Here is a 25517-nt window from a genome sequence, read left to right as displayed (position 1 = left end):
GTTCTGTCTGGTACTCAATGGCCAGGCACAAGTTGGTGGCCGAGTTGCTCGGAGCTCCTGCTTTGAATTCAACAGCTGCAAGATTCAATTCATAGCCGGTCGATCTAACAACCCAGAGACCAGGATGACCTTCGGCAGCCACTCCCGTCCAGTAGGTATCATAGTAACCTATTTTTTTTTAAATTGAAGTTCCGAAATAAAATTCATGTAATAATTTAATTCAGTTTAGATCATACCAAGTCCAACGAGGAAGGTGTTAAGTTCTTCCCATTGGGTTAGGGTTTCGACGTGGAAAAGATTGCTTTTAGCGACGCTGCACAATTCGTTGGAACTCCAGAAGTCATATCGTTGAGGTAAGCCAGGTACCTATGGAATAAAGAACAAAATATTCAGTTGGCGCACACGTCTGATAGGATTTCAACTGATCTTACCGTGTAGCATTTATCTCCCACTTCAGAGAAGCCTGGAGCGCAAACAGCAAAAGTGCCGCTGATGAGAGCTGTTAATCAAACAGAAACCACAACGGATGTTTTAAAATTTTATCCAAGTTAAAAGGCGCGTTCAAGCTTTCGCCGTTTACGCGCTTCCATTTCAGCAATCCGCTTTAAGGATTCAGCCAACACCAAGTGAGTCGGTTGCGATGTTATGGAAAGGCAAAGACGGAGAAGATGCCGAGATCGTGTGAAGATTTGTGGTGGATGGGACACACCCTAAATGGAATCTACTCCTCCAGGGGAGCTAAACAAATGGAAACTGTTTTCTGCCGATTTGATAAACGACCTAATGAACAAGGTGTGCGATAAGTATTGACGTCTTTGATTTGATTTAACTGTCATTTTGGCAGATCTGCAAAAGTAGATACGTCAAATTCTTGAAAAATTATTATTATTTTTTTTTAAATAGCAAAGAGAGAGGCCAGGTCAGTCATGTCCTCCTCGTCATTCTGTACGAGATTTCATCTTGCCTGCAGTTGCAGCAGCTTTTCGTTGGTTTGTTAACGTTTAGTTGTTCATCTGAGCTTATCAGCTAGAATTACTAACAGAAGCAGTTAGCGTTAACATTCATCTTTTTAAATTTTTTTTTACTAGGTTATTTGCTATGACAGCGTATCTCAGAAACAATTTTCGTGCAAATGATTGACGTCGTTTTCCTCAAACCCTGCCACTTAAATTAAAACGCTGAGGTTAATTATAAATTATTATTTTTTAATGATCATTACCTTAACATTGGTGCATAGTTTATACAGGGTACGAATAAAAGGGAAAAAATGGTAATGTAATTATGTTTTCATTCTAACTGTTCATTTCGAAATGAAAAATTTTATCGAGATCGGTATCAATCGAACCCAAGCTTCAAGCATCTTGCAAGTCTAGCGCACCTCGAGGACTGGAAACGACTCATTTAAGGACAAAACCTTCATGTAGACGAAGTTGAATCGCCGTCACCGAAGAATTTAGGACAATCCTTAACACTCTGTGCCATCATCACAAGACAATTCAATCTGGCGGTGATCCTCTTCGTACGAGTTTGCACATATACGGGAGGACATTGATAAGCACTTTTAACCAAATAAAAGTGCGATACCGTCACAGTCCTTCCAATAAATGCAAACTCATTCCGTAAAAGAGGATCGCAAGTACTGGCCGGAACAGGCTTGGCCCGGAAGGGCACATCAAGTTCGGGAGCTGTCTTTCCCTTCTCTTTCTCGACCATCTGGTGAGAACTCGGTTTTCCTACTTGAATATCTTTTGGAGTTTTGTAGGTGCTGACCGAGACGGGCGTAGCTCGAAACGGTTTGCGAACAAAGTCCCCTTCAGGGTCTTTTTGGTCCCTGGAAGGGGTTTCACCTCGACCGTCTGGTCTACTCGTGTGGTTGTATCCCACTGCGCTATGACGGAAGCCGGTGCTGCGGAAGATGGCACCGCATATCTGCAGGCGAGGACAGATTTTTTCGCAGGAATTTTAGGGTTAAGTTCGGAAATCGGCCAAGTCAGGCACTCAGAAACCGCAGAGGAATCGTTGAACGGGCAGGTCAGTTATTTTTGCACCCCGTTTGTCGTTTTGGCTATTGATTCTTGTTCTGATTCTATAGGTGAACAACCACCCACTTTTACCAAAATCCGGTGAAATCCAAAATCGGGAAACAAGAGATAGCAGCCATTTTGATTGATAAAACCTTTTGTCTCTTGACGTCTGAAGCGATAATCAGCGAATTCGGTGAAGTTTTCAAAGAGATTTAAATAATCCAGAGAAAAATTCGTGAATATTTTGGCTTACCAAATCACCGTGATATATTCTACGATTTTAGCCCGGGATTGCACAACCAACCTCCGTCTTTTCATCTTCTTATTAGGACGGCAACACAAAAATTAAGCATTAATGTTATTGAATCTTTCTTTTTCTAAAATTTCAATTCATTTCGCATCTATTTCTATTGTTATCATCTATTTGTTATCATGAATTCACAGAATTTATCGAAATTCGTTACTGAGCAGTTAACGACAAGTGGTTTCATTTGGCGTTCGAAATTTCTTACCTGCTATGCTCAAATCACGCGATCAGCGGGATTTCAAAACAAAATGAAATGCGAAGGCAAGTTGAAAGCCTAAATAAAATATAAGTAAGTTGAAGTAGTATGATGAAGTATGAGTATGATGAAATTGTATTTTGCATTATTGCATAATGCTATTGAGCGAAATCAATTTAAAAATCCACGAAATAACTCTAATTAGAATTTCATAGATGGAGAAATTTAAACGTCGTTATTGGTGGCAGATTGATTGGGTTGGATTGCCAAACTAAAATCCCTCCTGGCTGATTAAATTCATGGTTTCAGCTACTAAATAGGAGAGCTCCCATCCTACGGTTTTCTCAATCGGAATGCTGTCCAAAAACTTTTGAACCTTCGCGTTGGGACCAGTGGCGTTGATCAACGATCTGGCCGCTCGCGATCCCTGACGACAACCGCCGCTGCAGTTGCACCCAAAAATGTTGCATTCCCTAACACCGCAGTACGGAGTCCCGGCCGTGCCATCACGACAACAGCAATCGCTAGTCTTGTAGCAACAATCGGCATCCACCGGTCCACAAGTCATCGCAAGAATAGCGACAACAACCGCAATGCTGCACGTAAGTGTCATTTTCGGCATGTTTCACGGTTTCAATCTGCGGGTCATAAATTAAACTATCAATCAGCGTTCAAGGAAATGATTAAATTAAGCTAATGGGGCTGGTTTTTCGCGTGATTTTAAGTCACACGAAGTTAAATAGAACCAGCAAATGGTATTGAACTCACCAGATCTTCAAACGACAGGCGGGCAAAATGTCTTCGTTGACCAACGAGAAATGTCTGAGAACGTTTGCATCGGTGTCAGCTTCTTTTATAGTGAACGTGAGATGGAAAGGGGCGTATAGCGTGGCGCATCGCGTACATTGTTCCTTTGCTACGTTGATTTAGACACATTATGTTGAATAAATTAGGTGAAAGCATTGATGTGCCATTTCGACATGTCATGTAGCCGATAGGTAATCAATAGTCCCGCCCATTTGCACGCGGAATTCTCGTCAATCGCTAAGTTTAAGTCGTATTCGAGTAATTCAGTCAACTTTGTATTTCTCAACCAAGTCAACCTCGATCTTTGTCGTACCAGATAACCTGCTGCTGTTAACGACAAAGACAAGGCCAAAATAATAGTTTTTTTTTTTTATTTTATTTTATTTCTTTGAGCTGAATAGCTAAGCAGTAAAGCCTATTATAGAGCTTTAGAAAGTTTACACGATCCCGGAAAGCGTGAAGTGTTGCGTAAGCTACTCAATGTCGTTTTTTCTTTGACCCCCTTTTCCAAGGACAATTCTTGTACGCTCGTCGTAGTCTCAGCCGTCGCGATGGTATTTTACGGAGATTGTGGTGGAACTGCCAGATTGTTGAAGGACATCACACCGCTGAAACAACACGAAACCGAATTCTAATTAAACATGCAGCATGGCTTGCAGTCATTGGACCACCCGACAGTAGCCCCCAAGGATACCCCTACATTGCTCCCCCCGTTTTTTAAGGAGGGGCTACAGACGGCGACGAAGACGACACCAGCATCAGCCCCCCTCGTTTTATCGTTCAAGTGCGTAGGGGGAAGGGGGCAGTGTCGTAGTATCATACGACACCAGTCCCCTTATTAGTGCTTCAGTTGAATGTTGTAATTTCAAATATGAGTAACTGAATTTTATGATTATTTTATTTCTAGTTTTGTAATATCAAATCTTGCTGCTATTATTGTGTGTAGGTTGTGTTAATTTTCAGCATTTTCTTTGTTAATAGTTAGCAAGGGTTCATTAATTTTGTGTGTGCGTGTTGTGTTTGTTTATTTGGCAGTGATTCGATATTACAAAACTAGAAATAAAATAATCATAAAATTCAGTTACTCATGTTTGAAATTACAACGTTGTTGTTGTTGTTACTATGTTTAAAGTGCCTCCGGTACGGGATTGCCGTATCGGATACAATGAAGGCCACAAAAGAAGCACTGGCGATGAAAATTACAACGTTCACCTGACTGGTGTTGGGGGGCCTACTGTCGGGTGGGACTGGTGTCGGGTTACCCTTGGGGGCTACTGTCGGGTGGTCCAATGTCGCGTTCCGATACCATCGCAAGGCACCCACACACTACCACAGTGCGCACGTATCTCCAAATGATGAATTGAAAACAAAGTTGAAAACCTACAAAAGTAAGTTAAAGTTCTGAGCAAGTGAGTAGAACGAAATGGTGTTTTTGTTTTGTTTTTGCATAATGCTTTCCAGAGGATCAAATTGGAAATCCTCAGAAGAAAAATTTGAGCTGGAATGCTTAACTGAAATTATTTCTGACTGATTAAATTCATGGTCTGATGAGCCACTAAATGTGAGAGTTACATCCCATGGAATTCTCATTCGGAATGCTATCCAAAAATGTGTGAACCTTCACATGTAGGGCCAGTGGCGTTATTTAACGTGGATGCGGCCACTCCGGTTCCCTGACGACAACCGCCTTCGCAGTTGCAACGTCCAACCCCGCAGTACGGAGTTCCAGCTGTGCCATCACGACAACAGCAATCGGTTCTCCTTGTAGCAACAGTCAGCATCCACCAGTCCACACGTCATTTTCGCAAGAATAGCGAAAACAACGGAGAGCTACTGCAACTCGACGGAAGTGCAACCGAGGATGAACGATTCGCGCACTATTTGGAAAAAACCTTCAAGAAAACTGCATGTCTAACAGCTCACAGTTGCCAATCGGTATTTACATTTTAAAATTGTAAACAAAGAAAAGGAAACGAACTTTTGAATAATGATGAATTTCAAGGTTTCAGTGCTCGCTGGAGCTGATACCGCCTTACAAAATATCGCGTTCCAGTTTGGCCGCCAGTTGGGAATAGCATTTCAACTAGTTGACGACGTACTCGATTTAGCAACTGATTTGCGCGTAGGGCTGGCTACCGCTCCAGTTTTGTTTGCTGCGTACCAAGTATTCGTTTTATAGCAGTCTGTAAGATTCTCTTTAAATATGGCTGATGGTCTCGATTGCAGTTTCCTGAATTGAATCCACTGATTCGACGGCGATTCAACCAGCCTAAAGATGTAGAAACAGCTTACCGCTTAGTTCATCGTTCTGATGGATTGCAAAGAGCGAAGCAGCTGGCTAGCCAATACTGTGATGATGCCGTGGCTCAGTTGGCTCGCTTGTCACCATCGTCTTACCAACAAATTTTGTATTCTTTAATACGTGAGCTACTTAATGAAATGGAATAAGTAACTGGGAAAAAATAGATTCTGTCCAATCGAGTGCGGATTGGAGGGTAGCAATGCGGGATGTAGCTCGTTTAGGGGGAATGGTACCCGAAGGGAAAACACCAGTTGACGCGTGTAGTGTAGGATGACAATTCAATGGAATGATTAAGCGATTTCTAATCTATTTGAATTTCTGTACTGCTACATCTAACCCTGTTACGCTTTGACATTATTATGGTGTTATATAAATTATTTTGTGTAACATTTGAATACATTATTAATTATTTAATAGTGTGTTTTTGACTTGGCGAACTCTCTGTTAGCAGTTCCTTTTCCTGATGACCTATGAATTTGAAGGAAATAACTATACAATCCTGTGGTTGTATAGGAAGTGGATCCATAAAATTTCCCACCAATATCCATAGCCCTACAATACCCCGCTTGGTGTTTCAGCTTTAGGGTCACCGTCAAAACATATTAACAACTTTCATGTGAATGATTTGTAAACATCTGTTCTAGTTCGCAATCTAGTCAATTTGAAAATTATTTCAGTCGAAACATTTAGTCCAGAAAACAGTGAGTTTTATTTATTGGTTCTTTTTAGACTGATCCTTGTAGGGCTAAAACTTGACCCAACCACAGCATCCCCTCTGGCTTTACAGGTTCGTTTACTTTTCATTGATGTTCATTACACATGAGGTCCAAATACCAATCGAGATCATAGGATATATAAAATTATAGGTTTCATCAGGTTTGTATGGGTTTCATTGCTTTTCAAACAGTGAATGTGCAGCATCAATAATTCGTTCGTTAAAAACTAAAAAAGAAGACTTTTTTAATTAATCTTTCACTTTTTGGGAAGATTTGACAACGTCTTTGTAAGGAAAAAAAGGAGAAGGGGTAAAAAAAATTTATATAAAGTCGTCTGACCACCATATTAAAACATATAGAATCTTGCCGGTATTGATTCGAACTGGACAGAAGTGGAGTCTTGACTTCAAATGTCAGATTAAAAATTGTTTTTATGCTGGTTTGTTTTTCTAGTTAGAAATTATGTGATAGTATTTAAAACTGTTATTTATTATAGATGTACTGGAGTTCGCGATGGAACGTATCTGGACTTCAAGAGACAAGAGTGGTAAAGTAAACCTTGTATGCTTCAAACATGTAACTCGCATCTTAGTTTAGTTTTAATTTCAAGTGTTACTTGATTGTTTAAAGGCAAACCGTAGATTGTATTTCTCATTTTTTTTCATACTTGGTTAAGGTGTCTTGGTTTTGTTTGGCTGAATTTTTTTCATTTTTTGGGTTGGTGAATGTTATGGGGTTGAATGCATAGGGTGCACTTTTTTCTGATTATTAAATTATTTGGATCACTCGGCCTTGGGGATTTTAGATGAAGTGAGGCATATCATTGTGAGATGCAATGTTGTATTGTACAATTCTTCCTCACATGTTTTCTGTGCCTGTGTTTAATGGTGGCTTCTTCCATGCAGTCTTTCTTTTAACTTATTGTATAGCATGTAGTGGGTTTTGGCTTTCAACCAGTTGACTGCCGATTTGTTATCCCTGGGATGGAGAGCCTTGGCCAGCAGTGGTGACCTTACATTTCAGTGTTCATTGTTGACTGTGGAGGTGTGTTTTCGTGTTTGTGTGCTTTTTGCCAAGGTTTGACAACGTCTTTGTAAGGAACAAAAAGGAGAAGTGGTTAAAAAAAATATATATAAAGTCGTCTGACCACCATATTAAAACATGTAGAATCTTGCCGGTATTGATACGAACTGGACAGAAGTGGAGTCTTGTCTTCAAAAGTCAGATTAAAAATTGTTTCTATGCTGGTTTGTTCTTCTAATTAGAAGTTATTTGAAAATATTTAAAACTGTTATTTATTATAGATGTACTGGAGTTCGCGATGGAACGTATCTGGACTTCGAGAGACAAGAGTGGTAAAGTAAACCTTGTATGCTTCAAACATGTGACTTGCATCTTAGTTTAGTTTTCATTTCAAATGTTACTTGATTGTTTAAAGGCAAACCATAGATTGTATTTCTCATTATTTTTCATACTTGGTTAAGGTGTCTTGGTTTTGTTTGGCTGAATTTTTTTCATTTTTTGGGTTGGTGAATGTTATGGGGTTGGATGCATGGGGTGCACTTTTTTCTGATTATTAAATTATTTGGATTACTTTTCCTTGGGGATTTTAGATGAAGTGAGGCATATCATCGTGAGATGCAATGTTGTATTGTACAATTCTTCCTCACATGTTTTCTGTGCATGTGTTAGATGGTGGCTTCTTCCATGCAGTCTTTCTTTTAACTTATTGTATAGCATGTAGTGGGTTTTGGCTTTCAACCAGTTGACTGCCGATTTGTTATCCCTGGGATGGAGGGCCTTGGTTATTCAGCAGTGGTGACCTTGCATTTCAGTGTTCATGGTTGACTCTAAAGGGGTAGTTTTCGTGTTTGTGTGCTTTTTGCCAGTTACTGGCATACGCGACGGCTCTGCAGCACGACCATGGGATCCCTTGCACTCAATGTTTCTATTTTATAACTAGGGTCCAGTGTTTTCGAGTTCGTATATTTCTACTCTTTTGGTAGGCCTTGCGCTACAAGATGCTGCTAACAGTTTACCAGCTTTCGACGTTGTGATTTGTTCTAGGATGCATCAGGTAATTTATGGTGCTGGAAGATTCTGGGCTGTGATGTTCACGTCACTTTGTCTTGTTATGAGGTGGATTCCGTACCTTATGTAATGTTCTTGTCTTTGTCTTGCTGAACTGTTCCAAATGATGTTTTCATCTTTCGGGTATGATATTATTATGATTCCCTTTATTTCACTGATGGAACAGTTTGGCATTATTTCTTTGTTCCTTTCTCGCTTTTAATGTTTTAAAATTCTGGGTAGGTGCTGAGTTGGTGGGTTTGCCGTTCGTCGTGTTGGAAATGTGGCATTCGAGTGGCGCTGTGCCGCTGTTCTAGCATTGTAAGTTTTTTTTTTTGTTGCCTTTTTTACTTTTCGAATGATTATATCCAGTACCGCCCCAAACTGAAGGCCGGTGTTGATTGGTTAACCTTTATGATGTTGGTTGCCTTCTTATAATAATTGTTGGTTGTGTTTGCGAATTAATTGCACGTTTTGTCAATTCAGGATCTGCTGTGGCGATTATCTGCAGACGTTTCCTTATGGGTCTGGTGTCACGTTCACCGTAGGCTCGCAACGGCGTGTGGAGGTCTTATCGAACTGTATGTTTCCAGGCTTCAGGTAGTATTCTTTTGTTTATCGTGCTGAATTGTTCCAGATGATGGTTCCATCTTTCGGGTATGATATTATTATGATTCCCTTTACTTCACTGATGGAACAGTTGGCCACCTTTCTGCCTTTTTCATTTTGATTTTAATGTATTGCATTTTTCTGCAGGTGTTTTGCTGGGAGAGGGGGATGTTGATTCAGTTATTCGGCGTGTGCGGGGTGCGGCTATTACTTCATACCGTGCAGTTTCCCTTGCTGTTGTCGTGTAATTCACTTTTCTTTTCGCATTTTGCTATTCGGATGATTAATTCTTATACCGCCCCAGACTGAAGGGTTGTGTTGAGTGGTGACACGATGACCGTAGTTGCGTTCATACGGAGATTTTCCACTGTATCTCGAAATTAATGGTGGTGTGTTTAATTTTTCATCAGGGTTTGCTGTGGCAAATTGCTGTCGGCATATCGTCATGGCGCCATCTTGGGTAAGTCGGTTTTTGCTTGTCCATAAAGAACATTCATCCCGATCGCCACACGTCCATCCCATCAGTGGGATGAGTTGTGCCAAGATAACGAACGGGGATAAGAAATAGCTGCGTAGGAAGCAACCGAGATTGTATCATGTCTATGGGTTGTGCCGTTTACGGTGGCGACAGTTTGACATCGTTCATATTCCGATATTCTTCGTCTTCTAATGTTTATTTCTTGATAGGATCGAATCGGTTGAAGATCCAGCTATGGAGCCGTTGGTTTGCGTCCTAGATGGCCTTTCTTTCCCCCGGTTCTGTTCGACTAGTTGCTAACATCCAATCGTGTTACCGCTCCTTTCTAGTAAGCACTTTTGTTCTTTATTTTAAAACAATGATTTCTATGGTCACGCTAGTATAATCGACGGGATTAGGTATCTCATTTAGCGGTTCTTGCTCTTTAAGCTGGGGCTACGACTTGTTCTTTTCCGGAATGATGAATTGGTCATTGGTACGTGTTTATGATCAAATGATTTTATTATTTTCTCTTGTTTTTGTTTTTTTTGTTTTGGGCTGTGGAGTTTCTAATTTTTTATTTTTAAATGGCAGGTCATTTGTTTCATCGCCGTAAATGCCTTGTGTTCTAGGTATGTATTTTTCAATCATTTTTCTGTCTTGTGTGTTAAGGATGAAAAATCTAAACATCAGAGCATTGGGATATGAATCACAATGATTTTTGTTATTTCTGACATTGTACAGGAGGTAGTGTTTGTTCGTTTCTTGAAACAAATTGTAAATTTCGGTTTTCTTAAGAATTGCGACGTGGGGCCGTCGATGGATATGTAATCGGGATTTCACTGATGCAGTTGCTGTGGAAATTGGTTACGTACAACATTCTTGGTATGCTGCTTGGCGTGGGTGTCATTCAATTCGGGAATTGTCTGGATTAAGGCGGACGAACTGGTTTATGATCAGCTTGAATTTTTGTTTTGCGACATTGAATTTTTTACCGTTTGCATCAATATGTTCTAGTGTGTAAAATTTGAATACATATTTAGTTATTTGAGCGACTCTTGTTAGCAGTTCTTTTTTTTTAACGAGGTTAGTTTGAAGTGATCAAGTATATAATCCTGCAGGGTTGTATAGAAACTGGGTCCATATTCCATAATATTTCCCGCCTTTATAAATGGTTCTGCAATACCCTGCCACCTGGTGTTTCAGGTTTAGGGACATCGTCAAAACATCGACGAAATTCATGTGAATGACTTGTTCTTGCTTGCAATCTAGTCAATTTGAAAATAATATCAGCCGACAGTTTTAGTCAGGAAAAGTTATTTATTTGAATATTTTGTTAAACAAATCTGGATAGGGCTCAAAGCTGGCTGGGCTAACTACGGGATTTCCTCTAGGGCAGGGCCATGTTACTGAAATCCAGATCCGAAAGGTAAAATGTTTTGCACATGTTGGCTGTGCCAATTTGAATTATGGTTGGCTTTTATACCATTGATTCCCATTAAGCATTTTTCTTTTCTTTAAGGCATAAATCACAAGCTTCTTTAACAAACAGATTTAGTTAACATGCATTTATTTAGGACTAAATGCTTTTATGAATGAAAGTTTGCAAAAAGGGCTGAGAAGTATTTTAAAATAAGATGTTGACTTGCAGACCAAGCACATCACATATTCTTCAACCCAACTATGATGAACATGATAGCACAGATTGGCAAAATGGCATTAAGCTTCTTCAAACAATACTTACCACTTGGCAGCGAAGACCTGGAAACCTCAATGCTGATCTTATCCTGTCAGAAAATACTCAAAGGCATTGTTTCTGATTACCAAAACCATCTTCAGGATACTGTAATCTTTTCACACATGGAACATGGAATCCAATTTTGCTATTCTGATATGTTATGGATACATCAATCATGGAAAATGTTTGATGTAATTAACTTCTCAAACTTTAAAGAGGAAATTACCAACTTACAGCTTGCAATAGAAAATGCTGTGGAAAATGAGAAGCCTTACTCTTCACTGACATTGAGCTAGGTCATCTTTCTACTGAAAGCTATGTCTAAGAGTGACTTTGTTTTACCTTGAGCAGCATTCGACGATCTACGAACCTCTGAACCTCTGAGAGAAGTTTTTGCTGGCAAAAAGCACCGCCATTTCAAAGCACTGTGATAAATCAATCCTACGTTACGTTAGATGGTTGGCTTCAGGATTTGGAGAGAGCTTCTACAATGAAGATGGACTTGATTTTCTTGTTGACCAATTGCACGTATTTAGCTATGGTGTCAAGTTCCGCCCAGATCAACAAACACTGGAAGCTTGAAAGATTGGTCAGACGATTCTACAGGATCCATTCCACTTGAGATTGTACGATGTGAAAGGTATACCCGTTATCCAAGCAAAATCCGTAACTCCACTTCGTTAATGGGGTACGTCATCTCAAAACTTTCATTTTCAGCGAGCATGAGAGAAATCGAGTAGTTTCCATTTCGTCAATTTTTTTCAGCTTGAAGTGATCAACACAGGCCTTGGGTACCAGGAAACTTTCCTCTATTCTAACCTAGATTGCAACTCTACAAGCAACTCTATACTAACTCAACAAAACTAGGTATTCTAAATTAGAAAAGCTCAAAACAAAACGTCAATTTGCTTTGACATTCGAATTTTAGTAATTGACCAAAAATTTCATCAAGCACAACAACTCCACCAATTTGGATTTTAAAATTTATTGGTGTCGAGCATTCGTTCGATAATAGTCGTGTACAAAAGAGAAATGGGCTTATTCACGCCACAACAATAAGTACTTAAAACTTTTTGTTATTTGCCAAGCAAACCCTGGGCTCACAAACGATAACGTACGGGTCGGTGCATGGGTAGTCGACCCACTGGTAACGGCCAAGTTCTGTCTGGTACTCAATGGCCAGGCACAAGTTGGTGGCCGAGTTGCTGGGAGCTCCTGCTTTGAATTCAACAGCTGCAAGATTCAATTCATAGCCAGTCGATCTAACAACCCAGAGACCAGGATGACCTTCGGCAGCCACTCCCGTCCAGTAGGTATCATAGTAACCTATTTTTTTTTTTTAATTGAAAGTTCCGAAATAAAATTCACGTAATAATTTAATTCAGTTTAGATCATACCAAGTCCAACGAGGAAGGTGTTAAGTTCTTCCCATTGGGTTAGGGTTTCGACGTGGAAAAGATTGCTTTTAGCGACGCTGCACAATTCGTTGGAACTCCAGAAGTCATATCGTTGAGGTAAGCCAGGTACCTATGGAATAAAGAACAAAATATTCAGTTGGCGCACACGTCTGATAGGATTTCAACTGATCTTACCGTGTAGCATTTATCTCCCACTTCAGAGAAGCCTGGAGCGCAAACAGCAAAAGTGCCGCTGATGAGAGCTGTTAATCAAACAGAAACCACAACGGATGTTTTAAAATTTTATCCAAGTTAAAAGGTTGGTAAAAATCTTTTTAAAAAAACATACCAGAAAGAGCAATAATAATGCAGCTGGCCTTGTTCATTTTTGGTTTCAGTTAAGTCGTCGATCTGAAAACTGAATGGACAGCTTTTCTATAATGGTCGGTTTTATATCTTAACGTGCCACCTGCCGTAATATCTCGAGCTCATGGAAACAAATTGGACTTTGGTTATTGACACCTGCCTACGTGGCTCATGTAAACTAGCCATGACAACCAATACGGGCAACGCACAACAGCACGTGACGTATATTTTTCAATCATCCATACAGAAATCATTGGACGTTATGTAAAAAGTTGTTCACTTATTATCACTTTGCTCCTAGATGTTCGTTGCTGGGCGATGGCAATGCGCACGTACGACGGATCATTTTTTTATTATCGGTGGGCTTTATCAATCACATTTCACTGCACGTGAACCACATCGTCATAAAATGTCAGAAGGCATGTCTTTTAAAGGCAACGTATTTATTTTTTGTATCAATATGGTTATGTATGCAAATACAATTATATTTATCAATTTCTGCCACGTGTCGGTCCGCGTGATTTTTGTTCGTTACACAGGAAACGGTTATAAATTATAATATATTAAACAAGTAAAAAACTAACAAAAATTTTTGCTCCAGGCGAGGCTCGAACTCGCGACCTCGGCATTTCTTATACGTTTCAACTTCTGCGATGTTTTGTGCAGCTTTTTTCTCCTATTAACATGAATACTGTCCTATAAGTACCATGCGCTAACCAACTGCGCCACTGGAGCTGGTGTTTCAATAGCAAAGCCATCGTAATTATGTTTTAATTCTTTTCTTTAAACTCATGAAACAATTCAAATCATCAAACAGGGCCACCGTCGGTGAGATATGGCAGCGAAGTCGTCGAGGGCGAAAAATTGCAGGTATAGCCGAGAAGGAACGGAAAAAACGAACGAGGAAATTGATGTGCGTAGGATTGAGCTCCAAAGGTGGCGGTACTGTCGTTTGCGGTAGGGGGAGTTCACTTATGGCCGCCTCCGCCAGCAGTGATTGATAATCGATTTGATTGAACAGATCGTTGGTGTCTCCAAGATGATTATCCGGAGTACTGATGTAAATCAGTACGGGATTATTCAGCGTACCGCGACTTGTCTTGTATCCACCGCTTTTATCCCAAATCCCGTTCACTGAAAATTCACGGGAAATTAAGAAAACGTAAGTCAATGAATTAGCACGTGTAAATGTACGTACCTGATGCTGCAGTCACGAAGGGGCAAACGTAAACTATTAGGAAATAGAGGGATAAGCACGTCGTTGTTAACGTTGTGGCCATCTTGCTGGCTCAGTCATCACTGCTCTTCCGTACCCTGCAAACGCATAATTTTTTGTTTTCTTCATTCCCTTGCAGCCGACAAAATAATATGCATAGTATCCAGCATATTGGTTTTTTTTATTTCTTACGGCATCACCGTTATGTTTATGTGGTTTAATGACTGTGGATAGATACTAGCTGACCGTATGTACAGGGCCCCGTCCATCGTGATTATTATACCTGTAGCATACTTAAAATGTGCTATGTTTGCCCATTTCTGATTGTAGGTCAAAGTAACATACATGCATTTTGCAGTCTGTGTAACGGAGGCGTGAAACACTAGCCTAATGACCGCAATTTTTGATAGCGGTTCCATTTTAATTGCGTAAATTGTCAAGTTCAAAATTTCCTAGATGGCGCAGTGACAGGTGGGCATGACTCAAACAGAAATAAATTAAAAAGACTCGACAAGGAAAGAAACAAAATAAACCTGTTTTGGCCGCCAAGAAGCAATTAACCGAGTTAATGAAAATAAAATGGCTTCGAGATAACAAGCAAGTTACGTGTCCCGGAAAGGGAGGTAAAACCTCCAAAAAAAGGGGGAACTTCCATCCACGTAGACTGGACGTCTTGTGCCATCAAACCAGACTCCTTTAACGAACACAAAAAGACTTAAAAAAACAAGTTTTTATCGCACCATACCTGTTCCGAAGGTCAAACATCCCAGAAGAGAAGAGCTCCCTCGAAATCTATGAAATTGAAGAAGTGGTGAAGAATTCGTCGACGACTGGAAAAGAATTCAAACCAAGTGAATCAGCGTGAGAAAAAACTGTTCAATCGGCCTTGAAAGAGTTGAGGTTGATAACATTCCTCAATCAGTCAACGAGCCGGAACATTTCGTCATTGAAAGATGAGTAATTATTCGGATGGCACGGATATGGGCGGGTAAACTTGTTCAACAAGACTATAAACAAACCACGTCAATTGGCATTGCAACGCCTCCGGGTAACACGTTGGCACAACACACATTTTGTGGCGCCAATAGTTGTGCCGTTAAGCATGGACTTCTTTGTGTCATTCATCGCAACAGCATTGCATGTATCACCAAAGTCAAAGCGAAAATATTTACAAACAATGTCTTTTCCAAATTTAGTAATCCATTTATTTGATTTATTATTTAGGAAACAGCCGTGGATTAATGTAACGTCAAGATTTGTCCTATTTACACATGTTTGGCTTGATAAATCTTGGTTATCGGTGATTGAACTAATCTGACATCACTGTGTCATGCAGTCTACACGAAGCTACTGCCTTTGTCGAGACAATTTGAAACGTGAACTGTTGTGCAATGTTCGTGCTGATACAGAGCATAAAGTGTACGTATACGCCCCTGGACCTAAAACTTTGAAAGTGTAACGTCAAAAGGTTTCCACATCGCCTGCCCGTGCGTGGGTAAGCTTATTTTTTATCGGTTAACATGTAACCAAGTGTTTTTGTGAAGTGAAACTGTAAGTGTAATTTGTTGCCACGTACCGAGAGGGCACTGACTGCCTGACTAGCGTTTCTTGTCGTGAATTTATATTTGTATTCTAATTAATCTCGATCAAATTTGCTACGCGTAATATAGAATTAATGTACAAGAGGTTTTGAAAACTGCAATTTATTTCGTGTCAGTGCAAATCTGTAGGGAAAATGTATTATTTTAATTTTAAGGGATTCATAGGTTGCAATTATATTCTTTAATTTAAAATAAAAGGTAATACGATAATGCTTGGTCGATTAGACAACAAAGTTACGTCATGAGATAATTATCTCGATCGCAATCGTGCACGAAGAATAGTTTTTGAAATCGGTGTTTAACGGTTCTCAAACTTGAAACCGTCGTCTTGACCTACATCGCCATAAGTCCCATCGTCAATAGCAGTTTGGTTGCCGGAACCATCACGGAAATTGAATACGTAATAATTCCCATAAGGTGGTCTCGTCGTCGTAGTGGTCGATGTCGAAGTAGATGTCGAAGTAGATGTCGAAGTAGATGTCGTCGTCGAAGTAGATGTCGTATTCATTGGGTAATAATATCCGTGGCCATTGTTGTAATTATAATTGTAAAATGGATTCATCGTCGTGTTGCTACTGCCCGGGTAATTATTGTAGTTGTGAGGGCCATAAGGATATGCAGGATAACCCCCTGGGAAGTTGTTGTTGTTGTTGGGATATTGTTGCCCAGCGCCACCGTAAGCATTCCATCCTACCGCAAAACATTTGAAATCAACTAGACGTTTTTTTGCTTTCGATTTCCTGAATGTCAGGAATGCAAATGTTTTATGGCATGAAAAAAGAACGAGCAATACCGCCATATTGGAACGGATTGTATTGTTGATGATATCCGGAGCCGAACCGTAAAGTTAAATTGCCATCAGCTGACGAGTCATCCGTAAGGGCGTAGGCGTCGTCGTAGATTTCGGGAGCGTCAACTACGATCGTTTCGTCTTGCGAGTAATCCGTTTGACGTCTTAATCGATCGCCAGTCTCCACGGCAGATCGATCTCTGTTATTGAGGCTACCGGTCAATGTCGGCATTCCTATTTTTTTTTTACCAAACGAAAAAAAAAACAGGAATACAATCATAGTGATGATGATGGAATACCAGAAATCGGGGGGAAAAAACGGGATCTTGTACATAAAAAGGCCTCAAGCAAATAAAAAGCCATAAGTTCTGGCCGAGAGGCTATTATTGCGTAATAACAGTAATGAAAACTAATGATGCTTACCGTTGGCCAAAGAAAGCCAGCAGATGGCGATCAATACCATCAAAGCGATGGGCTCCTGGCACATGATGATTTTAAAAAAATAATGCGGGCAAAAGAAATCGAGCAATAGTTCAACTGCTCAGTTCGGGGACAACGTATTCGTTTGGACAGCAGACTCTCCATTTTCGAGTCACTTTTATATCCATCCATCACAAAAGGTCTGGCACAGACAGGTCGATTTTCTTTATTGATCGGAAACAGTTGAATAGTTTGGCGATTATTAGACTTTCTTTGTGTGCTGGATCATTTTGGCCGTCATCGTGTGGAAAATCCCCAACTAAACTGGACTCGGTTTTACCCTTGAGTTTTATATGCAATCATTTCCCGTCTATATGCGATTTCTCTCGGTTCTTCCTCCATCATCCTCGGTCATTTGCATACTCGACAATATATATATATATTTTTTTAAACGTACTAATAATATTTTGACCCACATTTCAAATTTGTTTTCGAAAGTAGGAAATGATGCGTCGGATTTATCTTTGAAAACATTTTTTAAATATTGAAAAGCTGTGTGCTAAGGCAAGATAAAGAGTTCACTTGCCAGAATGTAAGCTTTATAATCCCTGTTTAATTCATCAGAAAGAAAGTGTCACGTTAAGCTATCTTTAATGACGAAATATGAATACGGTGTCTATAGCGCCGCTGTTATTTAAAAAAATAAAAATAAGAAAGGGAGGGATTATTTATGCATTTTTCAGGTCTTTTGTCTGCATCAGAAAAAGGAAAAGAAAAGAAAAAATAAAAGTTTAGGGCTAAAAGCACGGACTCCACCCAAGCCGTATCAGTCGACATCGAGCCTCATGTAAATAAAGTTTGATTTATTTATTCCGTACTAGTTACGGATCATCAAGGTCTGCTACATATATAGAGGGGAAGGGGGTTGTCGTGTGGCATAGAGAGAAAATGAAAGAGGGGTGGGGGACGAATATCATTCATTCACGCTGACACGGATTCAGCTACAGCCACGCCCTTGAGTGATGGTTGTGTGTACAAGGTGTGTGTGTATAGAGTCCATCACAAAGGAAAGGGAAGTTGGTGGGTGTAATATTGTGATGGAAAAAGGAAAAATAAAAAGTTAATGAGTCCCCATATAGAGACATTGATTCTATCCATATTTTATAACCTTTTCCAGATTGTTCAAGCGGCTATTGTTGTGAACGCGTTCCTCTTGTACGCACGCACAATTGACGAATAATAAGGCACGACCGAGTCCGCCCCATTCAAGTTCTTATTTTGTTCTTTTTGTCTTCGCTGTATCGTTTTTTTTTTTTTCAAGGTGAACCGGCCAACGACTTGGTCTTTGCGTGTGACTCAGTTTCTTGTTGGGAAAGGGCATTGCATAGTTTGCGTGTCCCGACCGTGGAAACGATTTAATTGGCCTATCTATTCACGCTATCGCCTCGGGGGGAATAACTTGTAGGACTGCTACTTTTTTTTTATCAAGACGATATTGGTCCATTCGACAATTTCAATGACCCACCAAACAAAATGTACATAAAATTGGTTATCTCTAGAACTGTCCTGTAAAAACAAAAAAGCCAGTTTGTTAACGGATCGATTGACAGATCATCATTTGCTAAATGTGACAACGCTGTTTCTAAATAGAAATAGAAGACAGCCTTCCCTCCCTTTTTTTTTTCTTTTGCTTTCTGCTATGTACACACACCTCGGCTAGCCATGGCATTGTAGCACGCACACACACACACACACACAAATGGCTGCTTACACTGTCAGTCGGTTTTGACAGCTAGACTCGTTCAACTTGTAACGAGTCTGCGTGAGAAATTGGGCAGAAAGTGAGCTGAATAACAAGAAATCTCTGATAGACGAGAAACGTATGCGCGTACATGGATCCGTACTGTTTTTGTGTTATCTTATCGAGCCTTGATTTTTCAAGCTAGATTCGATCGGTCTCCCCCCCACATTCTCTACCCACTCGATCACGGCTCAAACCGCCCAAATTTAGGTTGGACCTCGACTGCTCTACCGTGCGTGTGTGTGGGATTCGCGACGAGAAGATATTGCAGCCTTTCAGCAATGACCACCCTATCTCTAGTGTTTCCCTATCTCATCGTCCTCATCAGTTGCTCATAGAAAAAAATGCAGGTGCTTGTTCAGTATTAGTGCTGTTGCTACTTTATTGGAAAACCCAGAGTTTCCTCGTTCCAGCTACGTCATGTCGGAAACCAAGAACAAACTCAGCAAGGTGGCGAGGCTGAGGAAACGGCTCAGCGACAGCTTGGGCAGGCTGGCCTGTAAGTGTTGGCATTTCTCTGCCATTGTTTTTGTGCTCGCTGTGACATAAATTCATGTTGAGCTTATTTTCTTTTTAAAAACAGCTCTAGCTAAAGAAGACTGGTCCATCAGCCGAACTAGATCTCAGACCAGACTCTCTCACATGGGATATCGCAAGGACCACAATGGGCTGAGCATGAGAGGCAAAGCAGGTTTCTCTGACGAATACCTGGATAAATTGGACAGTGAAAATAGAGACTCTCTACAAGAGAATGGCGATGCAGCTGGTGGTGGGGTCGAGCCAGATTTGCGATGGGAGAGGCTCAGGTTAAGTGACGGAGATTTGCTCACTGCTAGCCGGGACCCTGAATTTGAAAAATTAAAGGTATTTTCCCAATCGTTAATCTTTATTTCAGTTTTAATTATGGATTATTTAAGAAAAAATTTTTGTTCAAGGGTTCTGGTGGTGCTGATTCCGGTTTGGGTAGTGACGACGCCTGTGCTCAAGACATTAGCAGCCGAATTGCAACGGTTGAAGGTGAACAAGTGGTGCTGAGACGTAGCAAAAAATCGTCTTCATCGCATCTCAAACAGCGACCCAAATCGGAAGTTTATAGACACCAGCACATCGATCCGCACCTGCCTGGAGCCAATGTCGTCCTACCCAGCGCATCCGCCATCAATTTAAAGCCATCCGAGTCGATACGTCGCTCGAAAAGATACTCAGCCTTCGGGGTAAATGCCATTTCATTTTAAACGAAAACTCTTTTTGTAAAATCAAAATTTCTTGCTTCAATAGGGAACCAGTCCGTTTGGAAAAATTGAGAATTATCTACGACTAGAGCAACTAGGAGAAGGGTCTTATGCGACCGTTTACCGAGGGTTCAGCAAGTAAATGAAAGAAAATCCGTGCCATTAAAAACAAAAAAGTATCGCGTTGCTGACTTGCAGTTTTCTGGCATTCTAGTTTGACCCAGCAAGTGGTTGCATTGAAAGAAATTCGGTTGCAGGAAGAGGAAGGTGCTCCATTCACGGCTATCCGTGAAGCTTCTCTATTACGCGACCTTCGTCACGCCAACGTCGTCACATTGCACGACATCGTCCATACGAAAACGTCGCTCACCTTCGTCTTTGAATACGTCGTAAGTCTGTCGAACTGTTGAAACATCATTTTTTTTTAAATTTTTAATGGACTCGTTTCTTTTACGAAAAACACAACAAAACAGCATTCCGATTTGGCTCAGTATTTGGAGAGGCATCCGGGCGGATTGCAGGCTCACAATGTCCGTCTATTCCTGTTTCAGCTGCTGCGTGGCCTCACGTACGTCCATCGGCGCAAGATCCTGCATCGGGATCTGAAGCCGCAGAATTTGCTCATCAGCGAAGTCGGCGAACTCAAATTGGCTGATTTCGGGCTGGCCCGCGCCCAGTCGGTGCCGTCGCACACGTTTTCCAGCGAAGTCGTCACCCTGTGGTACCGGCCGCCCGAAGTCCTACTCGGCTCAACGCAATACTCTTCGCCTTTGGATCTGTGGGGCGTCGGCTGCATCTTCGTCGAGCTTTTGACGGGCAGTCCAGCCTTCCCCGGCGTCAAAGACGCTGCCGATCAATTGGAACGAATCTTCAAGGTATTTTTCTTCATACAATTGTGGAAAATGGTTTGTCTAATGCGAATTGGAAATGGGGCAGATTTTGGGGACGCCAACGGAAGCGACGTGGCCCGGAGTGTCACGTCTGCCGCTGTACAAGCCGCAACGTTTGAATTTTTACCGCACTCAGAGGCTAGGACACGCTTTCCCGCGCCTCTACGACATTAGCCAGGCCGAGAACTTGGCCTCGAAACTGCTACAATTGCAGCCCAGTATCCGACTGACGGGCGAAACTGCCGTCCGGCACAAATTCTTCCAGGAACTACCCTCCCAATTGTATAACTTATCTGACGGTAAATCTTTATTCGATTGTTTCTTTTTTTGTTTTTTAATGTGATAATAACTAAACAATTTGTGTTGTGTTTTAGACGTGTCGATTTTCACTGTGCCGGGCGTCGGTCTCTACCCGGAAGAGAGAAAATTCCCTCCCGTCGTTTTGAGAGCTGCCCAGGAGCTCAAAAATAAGGCCAAATTTTGATTTTTATATATATTTTCTTTTCTTTTTTTTTTTTACTAATTGATAGTTTTCGTCCTTTTATTATAAAAAAAAACTATTTCCCCTCCACTCTCGAAATCCGTTCCATAATACTTCATGATGCAGCCATATAAGCCGATCCCAACAACAAAGTCCTTCCTTTTTTTTTTTCATTTTAAATTAACGCACTCGGTGAAAAAAAAAAAGGAAAACCAACGGTATTATTTACTTTAAAAAAATCATTCATTTTAGCTTCTGTGAAACAACTCCGGGAAAAGAAATATTTCAGAAAATATGAATAATCATTTGCTCGTATCCCATTTTATATAGAGTCAATCGGCAACAAGCATGTCCATCTTTTTGTTGGGTTTTTTAAACATGTTTTTTTTTTTTCTCTTTACGTTTTGACGTTGTCCCTCTTTATTTTTTATTTTTTCCGAGGGTGGCCAGTTGTTTCCTAGTAACCCATTTTTTTTTTTTGTTTTAATTGTAATCATTTATAGTTGTCGTGCAACATTAATGAAGGCAGCAATACTATTCCTGTTTGATAGAATAACAAATGAGCTCAGATGTTTTTCCGTAGCCGGAAACCACGCCCACCAATTTTAAATTGGCCCTTTATTATTTGAACCGAACTTGTATTGACACTCTGCTCTACATGGGCATGATTCACAATTTCTTTTCCCGCAGTACCTCCCCCTCAACCCCAATTTCTGATGCCAAAATTTCCCCCTTTTTTTTTTTCTTTTAATTTCGTGTCATCGTTGCCATTTTTTTTGTTTTGTTTGTTCCCTCACCTTGTCGAATGGTCTACTCGTCCATCAATACTACTCCTACTACTACCCGTTGTAACCGTCCTATTAAAGAAAAAGGTGGGGAGAAAAAAAACCAAACATTTAGTGCATCTGCTGTCGTCATCTTTCTTTGTCATGTCCGTTCAAAATAAACCCACGCATTTGTTCTTTTCATCCGGAAATACCCCCCCCCACTGAAGAAGATGGTCGATTCTTCGGTTGTTTTTTTTTTAATTTTTCCTCACGATAGTTGTTTCGAGTAACCTCCCCCGCGTACCACCATGTTTTTATTTTATTTTGTTTTTTGAATCGAGAAACACAAATGTAAATCTATTTAGGACTTTTCGTCATTCATTTTTTTCCCCCCTCAAGATTCTTGTTGGTTCCTCAATGCTGTTATATTGTTGAACGATGACTATCGAAAAAGAAAAAAGAGTATTAACTGTGACGTCCCAGGGAAAGAACAAAAAAACAAAGTGAACGATGTAGAGACACGTTTTCGTCCGTCAAAACAAGAGAATTTAAAAAGAAAAGAAAGAAATCTAACCGTTTGCCATCCTCGTCGTTGTCCTCGTATGTCATGTGTCGTTGCTGTCTCTTCTTATCAAACAATCATCCTTGTATCAACCCCCAGAAAGAAAGAAAAACATTGGATTTCCACCGAAAATAAAAGCAGTTCCGCGCCCCCCACACACCACTCGCTCTAATCAATGTTCAAATTTTCACCCCAGTTGTTGCTGCCGTTGGATGCCTTCGCTTACCTGTGATGGACGATCGAGTTGTCAGGTCTTACTCACTAGGACTAGGCTTACCTGTCATTTCTCCAACAAGTGGATTGTCTTGAGATCCTGGACAACGAAGAATCATCCCGGAGCTTCCACTTTGTGTAACGAGCAGTAAAAAGTTGGATCATCAATCACGTTTTTTTTTTATCTTTTATTTTCCTGATCCAACGCTCTGTCTTTATCTGAAAAGCCGAATTATTCATTTCCACTTTAAAGGGAAGGGGTGTATAACAGGTGAGCCCCACAATGCTGATAGCCATTGTTACACGTACACTTCAATAGCATTTTCAGAGATCCGCCTCAGTCGGAAAGGTATGCATTTCACAGTTCAGAAAGCTGACGGGCTCGGGGACGCAATATCCGATACACGCAGTTAGGGAATGCATCAAAATCAAGGAAATATAAAATGCTGTAACGTTAGATACGTGGGTTCGGGGTCATCGCTCGATGCTTCACGATGCCCTCCAGGCCGTTTCTCCAGTTTTCCCATTTTTAACCATTTCATTTCCCCCTTTTTCTTTAAACTTTGGTTGAAAAAAAAAAAGGAAACAAAGAGGAAGAAAGAAAAAAAAAAAAATTTTCTTTTAGTTGTTTTTTGTTGTGGAGATCAGGAACGGGTTACGCCATTTCACTAGTGTTTTTATTTCAATTTGTCTTTCCCTCCAGCAGAAGGCAGGCCGGGGCATATAATGAACTGTGAAACATTCGCCGCAGCTCATTTCCAACTCCGTACCAAGCACCAAACAACCGATTTTTTTCCCCCGTCCAAACCCCCCCCTTCACACAAAAAAGAATAGCCGCCATGTTGTTCCATGGATATTGCTACTAACCGAAATCAGAGTTTGATTTTTCTTTCCCACACTCGCGTCAAATAGTCAGTCTGTCAAAATGCTTGTGCGGGTAATGACTTTCTTTGTGGTGATTTGTTTCGGCTGGCAAGTCAATGGACTGCCGTTCATCAGCAGCAGCTCCAAAGAAACAGGTAAGTCAATAGCAATTAGAAACAGTGACAGATGCTTCATTTTCTAATCAAATATAGAACATGACCATGAATTTCTACAGAGTTCATTTTGTGCCGGTAGTGTCAACTAAAGTCTAATCGTTTTTCCACAACTATGAAAAACAGGAACTGAAAACAAGAATAAAAATGTTCTGGATAGTGTGAAAAGTTATCACATTTTCCCCCACTGGGTTACTGAAATTGGTGAAATCTGTCTGTTTGCCATCCATTACGCTTGGCATCACGAACTGAGTGAACACATCCAAGAAGTTGGCTCCGAAGTCAGCGAAATCAATTCCAAACTAGACGCCATCTTAGCCACCTCGCCGGCAGCATCTCAATTGTTTTCCCAGTTGAAAAAATCATCTCATCACGCATCACCCGACGACAATCGACATCTCGTTTGGGATCTTCAGCCATCAACTGCACCTCCCAGCATCCAAGAGGAAATCGTCCGATGGAAGAAAATAATAGCAGACGACAATCGAATATGATGGCATGTCTACTAACGATCTGTGTCTCCCTATCCGCTTTCAATAATAATCTAATAAGAAACCAGTCAACCAAACAACTAAAATAAAAAAATAAAAAAAAAAAAGGTAGGATTTGAACGTAGAACAATAGTTGACTGGTTACAAGTTGACGAGTTAGATGGCAAAACAAGTCTTGAGTGAAACCCATGTCAGAGACATATAATGTCATAAGATATCATTGTCGGTTATTGCCCTTTTCTACTTTTCCTGTACAGAGAACAGAACCTTTGGGCTTGTCTTTCCTTTATTTGCCGGGTATCGTTTTTTTTTTTTAAAGATGGATTTTGAGCTTTTTGCTTGTAAAAAAAAGAATCTGTGCATTCCTGCGAGTACTAATGTAGACTTGAAATATGTGTGTTGTACGATGACACGTTTACGTCTCCAAGACATGCATTTTCGTTTTTTTGCTTATGTTGCTCGCTAACTTGGCGTGTTTCCGACAGGAAATGCCACATGGGCGGTCTCTTCCTGTTGTCGTTGGCAATTTTTCTATGAAAAAACATTAAGGTGACATTATTCTTATTTGTCGGCCAATGGGGACATATTTTCTGTGCGTTTCGCTATCGCTTCGATGACTGCACCGAAACGAAGTTGCGGCTTTTTATATTTTCAGCCAAGTGGACATTTCAAGGTTATTATGTTCTATAATATTTTCTTTAGTTCTGTAAAAAAAAAATAAACACACAAAAAACGGAAAGTGGTAGTCGGAACAGCAGTGGTCGAACCCCGTGTGAAGGCGATGCCCACATGGACGAGACACACAGCAGTGGAAAGCAAAGCATTGTTTGTTAACCGTGATGTTATAGTACGTAGTACACTTGCAGAAATACAAAAATGAGACACAAATGCAATTTCGGCGTTTCAAATAGCTAAATTTACGGCAATCATTCATAGTAAATCCATATTATTACTGGTTTCACTCGCTCTCTTATTAGCTGTGCTCGGTCTAGCAGAACGAATAGCCCATTGTGTGTGGCCACAGTTT

The 25517-nt window shown here is 40.6% G+C and overlaps 5 protein-coding genes, 1 long non-coding RNA gene and 1 other non-coding gene across 27 annotated transcripts; 4 read left to right on the top strand and 3 right to left on the bottom strand.

Moving 5' to 3' along the window:
• Nucleotides 1-5014: 5014 nt before the first annotated feature.
• On the top strand, nucleotides 5015-6050 carry LOC123471410 (all trans-polyprenyl-diphosphate synthase PDSS1-like; the record flags this gene model as incomplete). The annotated part of the gene is made up of 3 exons (XM_045172653.1): nucleotides 5015-5269; nucleotides 5337-5498; nucleotides 5561-6050. Coding segments are annotated over 3 exons (639 nt in total), but the record flags the coding sequence as incomplete, so codon positions are not given.
• Nucleotides 6051-6654: 604 nt separating this feature from the next.
• Nucleotides 6655-10540, top strand: LOC123466377. Of its 20 annotated transcripts, none has more exons than XR_006644862.1 (13): nucleotides 6655-6791; nucleotides 6849-6899; nucleotides 7657-7707; nucleotides 8316-8429; nucleotides 8492-8509; nucleotides 8666-8743; nucleotides 8909-9022; nucleotides 9179-9275; nucleotides 9442-9491; nucleotides 9719-9837; nucleotides 9908-9984; nucleotides 10083-10120; nucleotides 10287-10540. XR_006644862.1 is itself a non-coding variant. In XM_045171807.1 (10 exons), exons 2-10 carry the CDS (start codon nucleotides 6866-6868, stop codon nucleotides 9731-9733), a joined length of 528 nt encoding a protein of 175 aa, XP_045027742.1. In that variant the 5' UTR covers nucleotides 6655-6791; nucleotides 6849-6865; the 3' UTR covers nucleotides 9734-10540. The 20 variants fall into 20 exon arrangements, 11 of the variants coding, with proteins under 11 accessions (XP_045027742.1, XP_045027736.1, XP_045027746.1 ...); XR_006644868.1 differs by having other exon boundaries at nucleotides 10233-10540; XR_006644865.1 differs by having other exon boundaries at nucleotides 9890-9984.
• Nucleotides 10541-10690: 150 nt separating this feature from the next.
• On the top strand, nucleotides 10691-12504 carry LOC116920444. Of its 2 annotated transcripts, XR_006644887.1 has the most exons (4): nucleotides 10691-10917; nucleotides 11140-11866; nucleotides 11944-12093; nucleotides 12155-12504. It is a non-coding gene; the product is annotated as an uncharacterized LOC116920444 (long non-coding RNA). The 2 variants fall into 2 exon arrangements; XR_004392642.2 differs by lacking the exon at nucleotides 10691-10917 and having other exon boundaries at nucleotides 10990-11866.
• On the bottom strand, nucleotides 12196-13047 carry LOC116920368 (perlucin). Its single transcript, XM_032926593.2, has 4 exons — nucleotides 12973-13047; nucleotides 12819-12886; nucleotides 12624-12753; nucleotides 12196-12552 (listed from the first exon to the last, which is right to left on the bottom strand). Exons 1-4 carry the CDS (start codon nucleotides 13007-13009, stop codon nucleotides 12290-12292), a joined length of 498 nt encoding a protein of 165 aa, XP_032782484.1. The 5' UTR covers nucleotides 13010-13047; the 3' UTR covers nucleotides 12196-12289.
• A 535-nt stretch (nucleotides 13048-13582) lies between these two features.
• Trnai-uau lies at nucleotides 13583-13724 on the bottom strand. Its single transcript has 2 exons — nucleotides 13687-13724; nucleotides 13583-13618 (listed from the first exon to the last, which is right to left on the bottom strand). It is a non-coding gene; the product is annotated as a tRNA-Ile (tRNA).
• A 2168-nt stretch (nucleotides 13725-15892) lies between these two features.
• LOC123471009 (probable ATP-dependent RNA helicase ddx17) lies at nucleotides 15893-17389 on the bottom strand. The gene is made up of 3 exons (XM_045171793.1): nucleotides 17020-17389; nucleotides 16600-16830; nucleotides 15893-16496 (listed from the first exon to the last, which is right to left on the bottom strand). The coding sequence occupies exons 1-3, from the start codon at nucleotides 17081-17083 to the stop codon at nucleotides 16105-16107; spliced, it is 687 nt and encodes a 228-aa protein (XP_045027728.1). The 5' UTR covers nucleotides 17084-17389; the 3' UTR covers nucleotides 15893-16104.
• Nucleotides 17390-18700: 1311 nt separating this feature from the next.
• LOC123471006 (cyclin-dependent kinase 14-like) lies at nucleotides 18701-22904 on the top strand. Its single transcript, XM_045171783.1, has 8 exons — nucleotides 18701-19316; nucleotides 19401-19681; nucleotides 19753-20031; nucleotides 20096-20187; nucleotides 20264-20438; nucleotides 20523-20924; nucleotides 20986-21238; nucleotides 21314-22904. The coding sequence occupies exons 1-8, from the start codon at nucleotides 19238-19240 to the stop codon at nucleotides 21421-21423; spliced, it is 1671 nt and encodes a 556-aa protein (XP_045027718.1). The 5' UTR covers nucleotides 18701-19237; the 3' UTR covers nucleotides 21424-22904.
• Nucleotides 22905-25517: the final 2613 nt, after the last annotated feature.

Source organism: Daphnia magna, linkage group LG4 (assembly GCF_020631705.1).
Source record: "Daphnia magna isolate NIES linkage group LG4, ASM2063170v1.1, whole genome shotgun sequence".
Lineage (NCBI taxonomy): Eukaryota > Metazoa > Arthropoda > Branchiopoda > Diplostraca > Daphniidae > Daphnia > Daphnia magna.
The sequence above is the reverse complement of the archived record's forward strand: the minus strand, read 5'-3'. Positions and strand labels throughout refer to the sequence as shown.

Excerpts from the sequence above, each read along its gene's own strand:
- LOC123471006 (XM_045171783.1), top strand. The coding sequence starts at position 19,238 with ATGTCGGAAACCAAGAACAAACTCAGCAAGGTGGCGAGGCTGAGGAAA. Across the intron at positions 20,032-20,095 it reads AAAGATACTCAGCCTTCGGG|GGAACCAGTCCGTTTGGAAA; the intron begins GTAAATGCCATT and ends TTGCTTCAATAG. Across the intron at positions 20,439-20,522 it reads CCTTCGTCTTTGAATACGTC|CATTCCGATTTGGCTCAGTA; the intron begins GTAAGTCTGTCG and ends ACAACAAAACAG.
- LOC116920368 (XM_032926593.2), bottom strand. The coding sequence starts at position 13,009 with ATGAACAAGGCCAGCTGCATTATTATTGCTCTTTCTG. Across the intron at positions 12,887-12,972 it reads CATTATTATTGCTCTTTCTG|CTCTCATCAGCGGCACTTTT; the intron begins GTATGTTTTTTT and ends TTTGATTAACAG. Across the intron at positions 12,754-12,818 it reads TGGGAGATAAATGCTACACG|GTACCTGGCTTACCTCAACG; the intron begins GTAAGATCAGTT and ends TTTATTCCATAG.
- LOC123466377 (XM_045171801.1), top strand. Across the intron at positions 7,708-8,315 it reads GACTTCGAGAGACAAGAGTG|GGTCCAGTGTTTTCGAGTTC; the intron begins GTAAAGTAAACC and ends TTTTATAACTAG. Across the intron at positions 8,744-8,908 it reads TGTGCCGCTGTTCTAGCATT|GATCTGCTGTGGCGATTATC; the intron begins GTAAGTTTTTTT and ends TTGTCAATTCAG.
- LOC123471009 (XM_045171793.1), bottom strand. The coding sequence starts at position 17,083 with ATGTGCCAGGAGCCCATCGCTTTGATGGTATTGATCGCCATCTGCTGG. Across the intron at positions 16,831-17,019 it reads CTGGCTTTCTTTGGCCAACG|GAATGCCGACATTGACCGGT; the intron begins GTAAGCATCATT and ends AAAAAAAAATAG. Across the intron at positions 16,497-16,599 it reads CAATCCGTTCCAATATGGCG|GATGGAATGCTTACGGTGGC; the intron begins GTATTGCTCGTT and ends GTTTTGCGGTAG.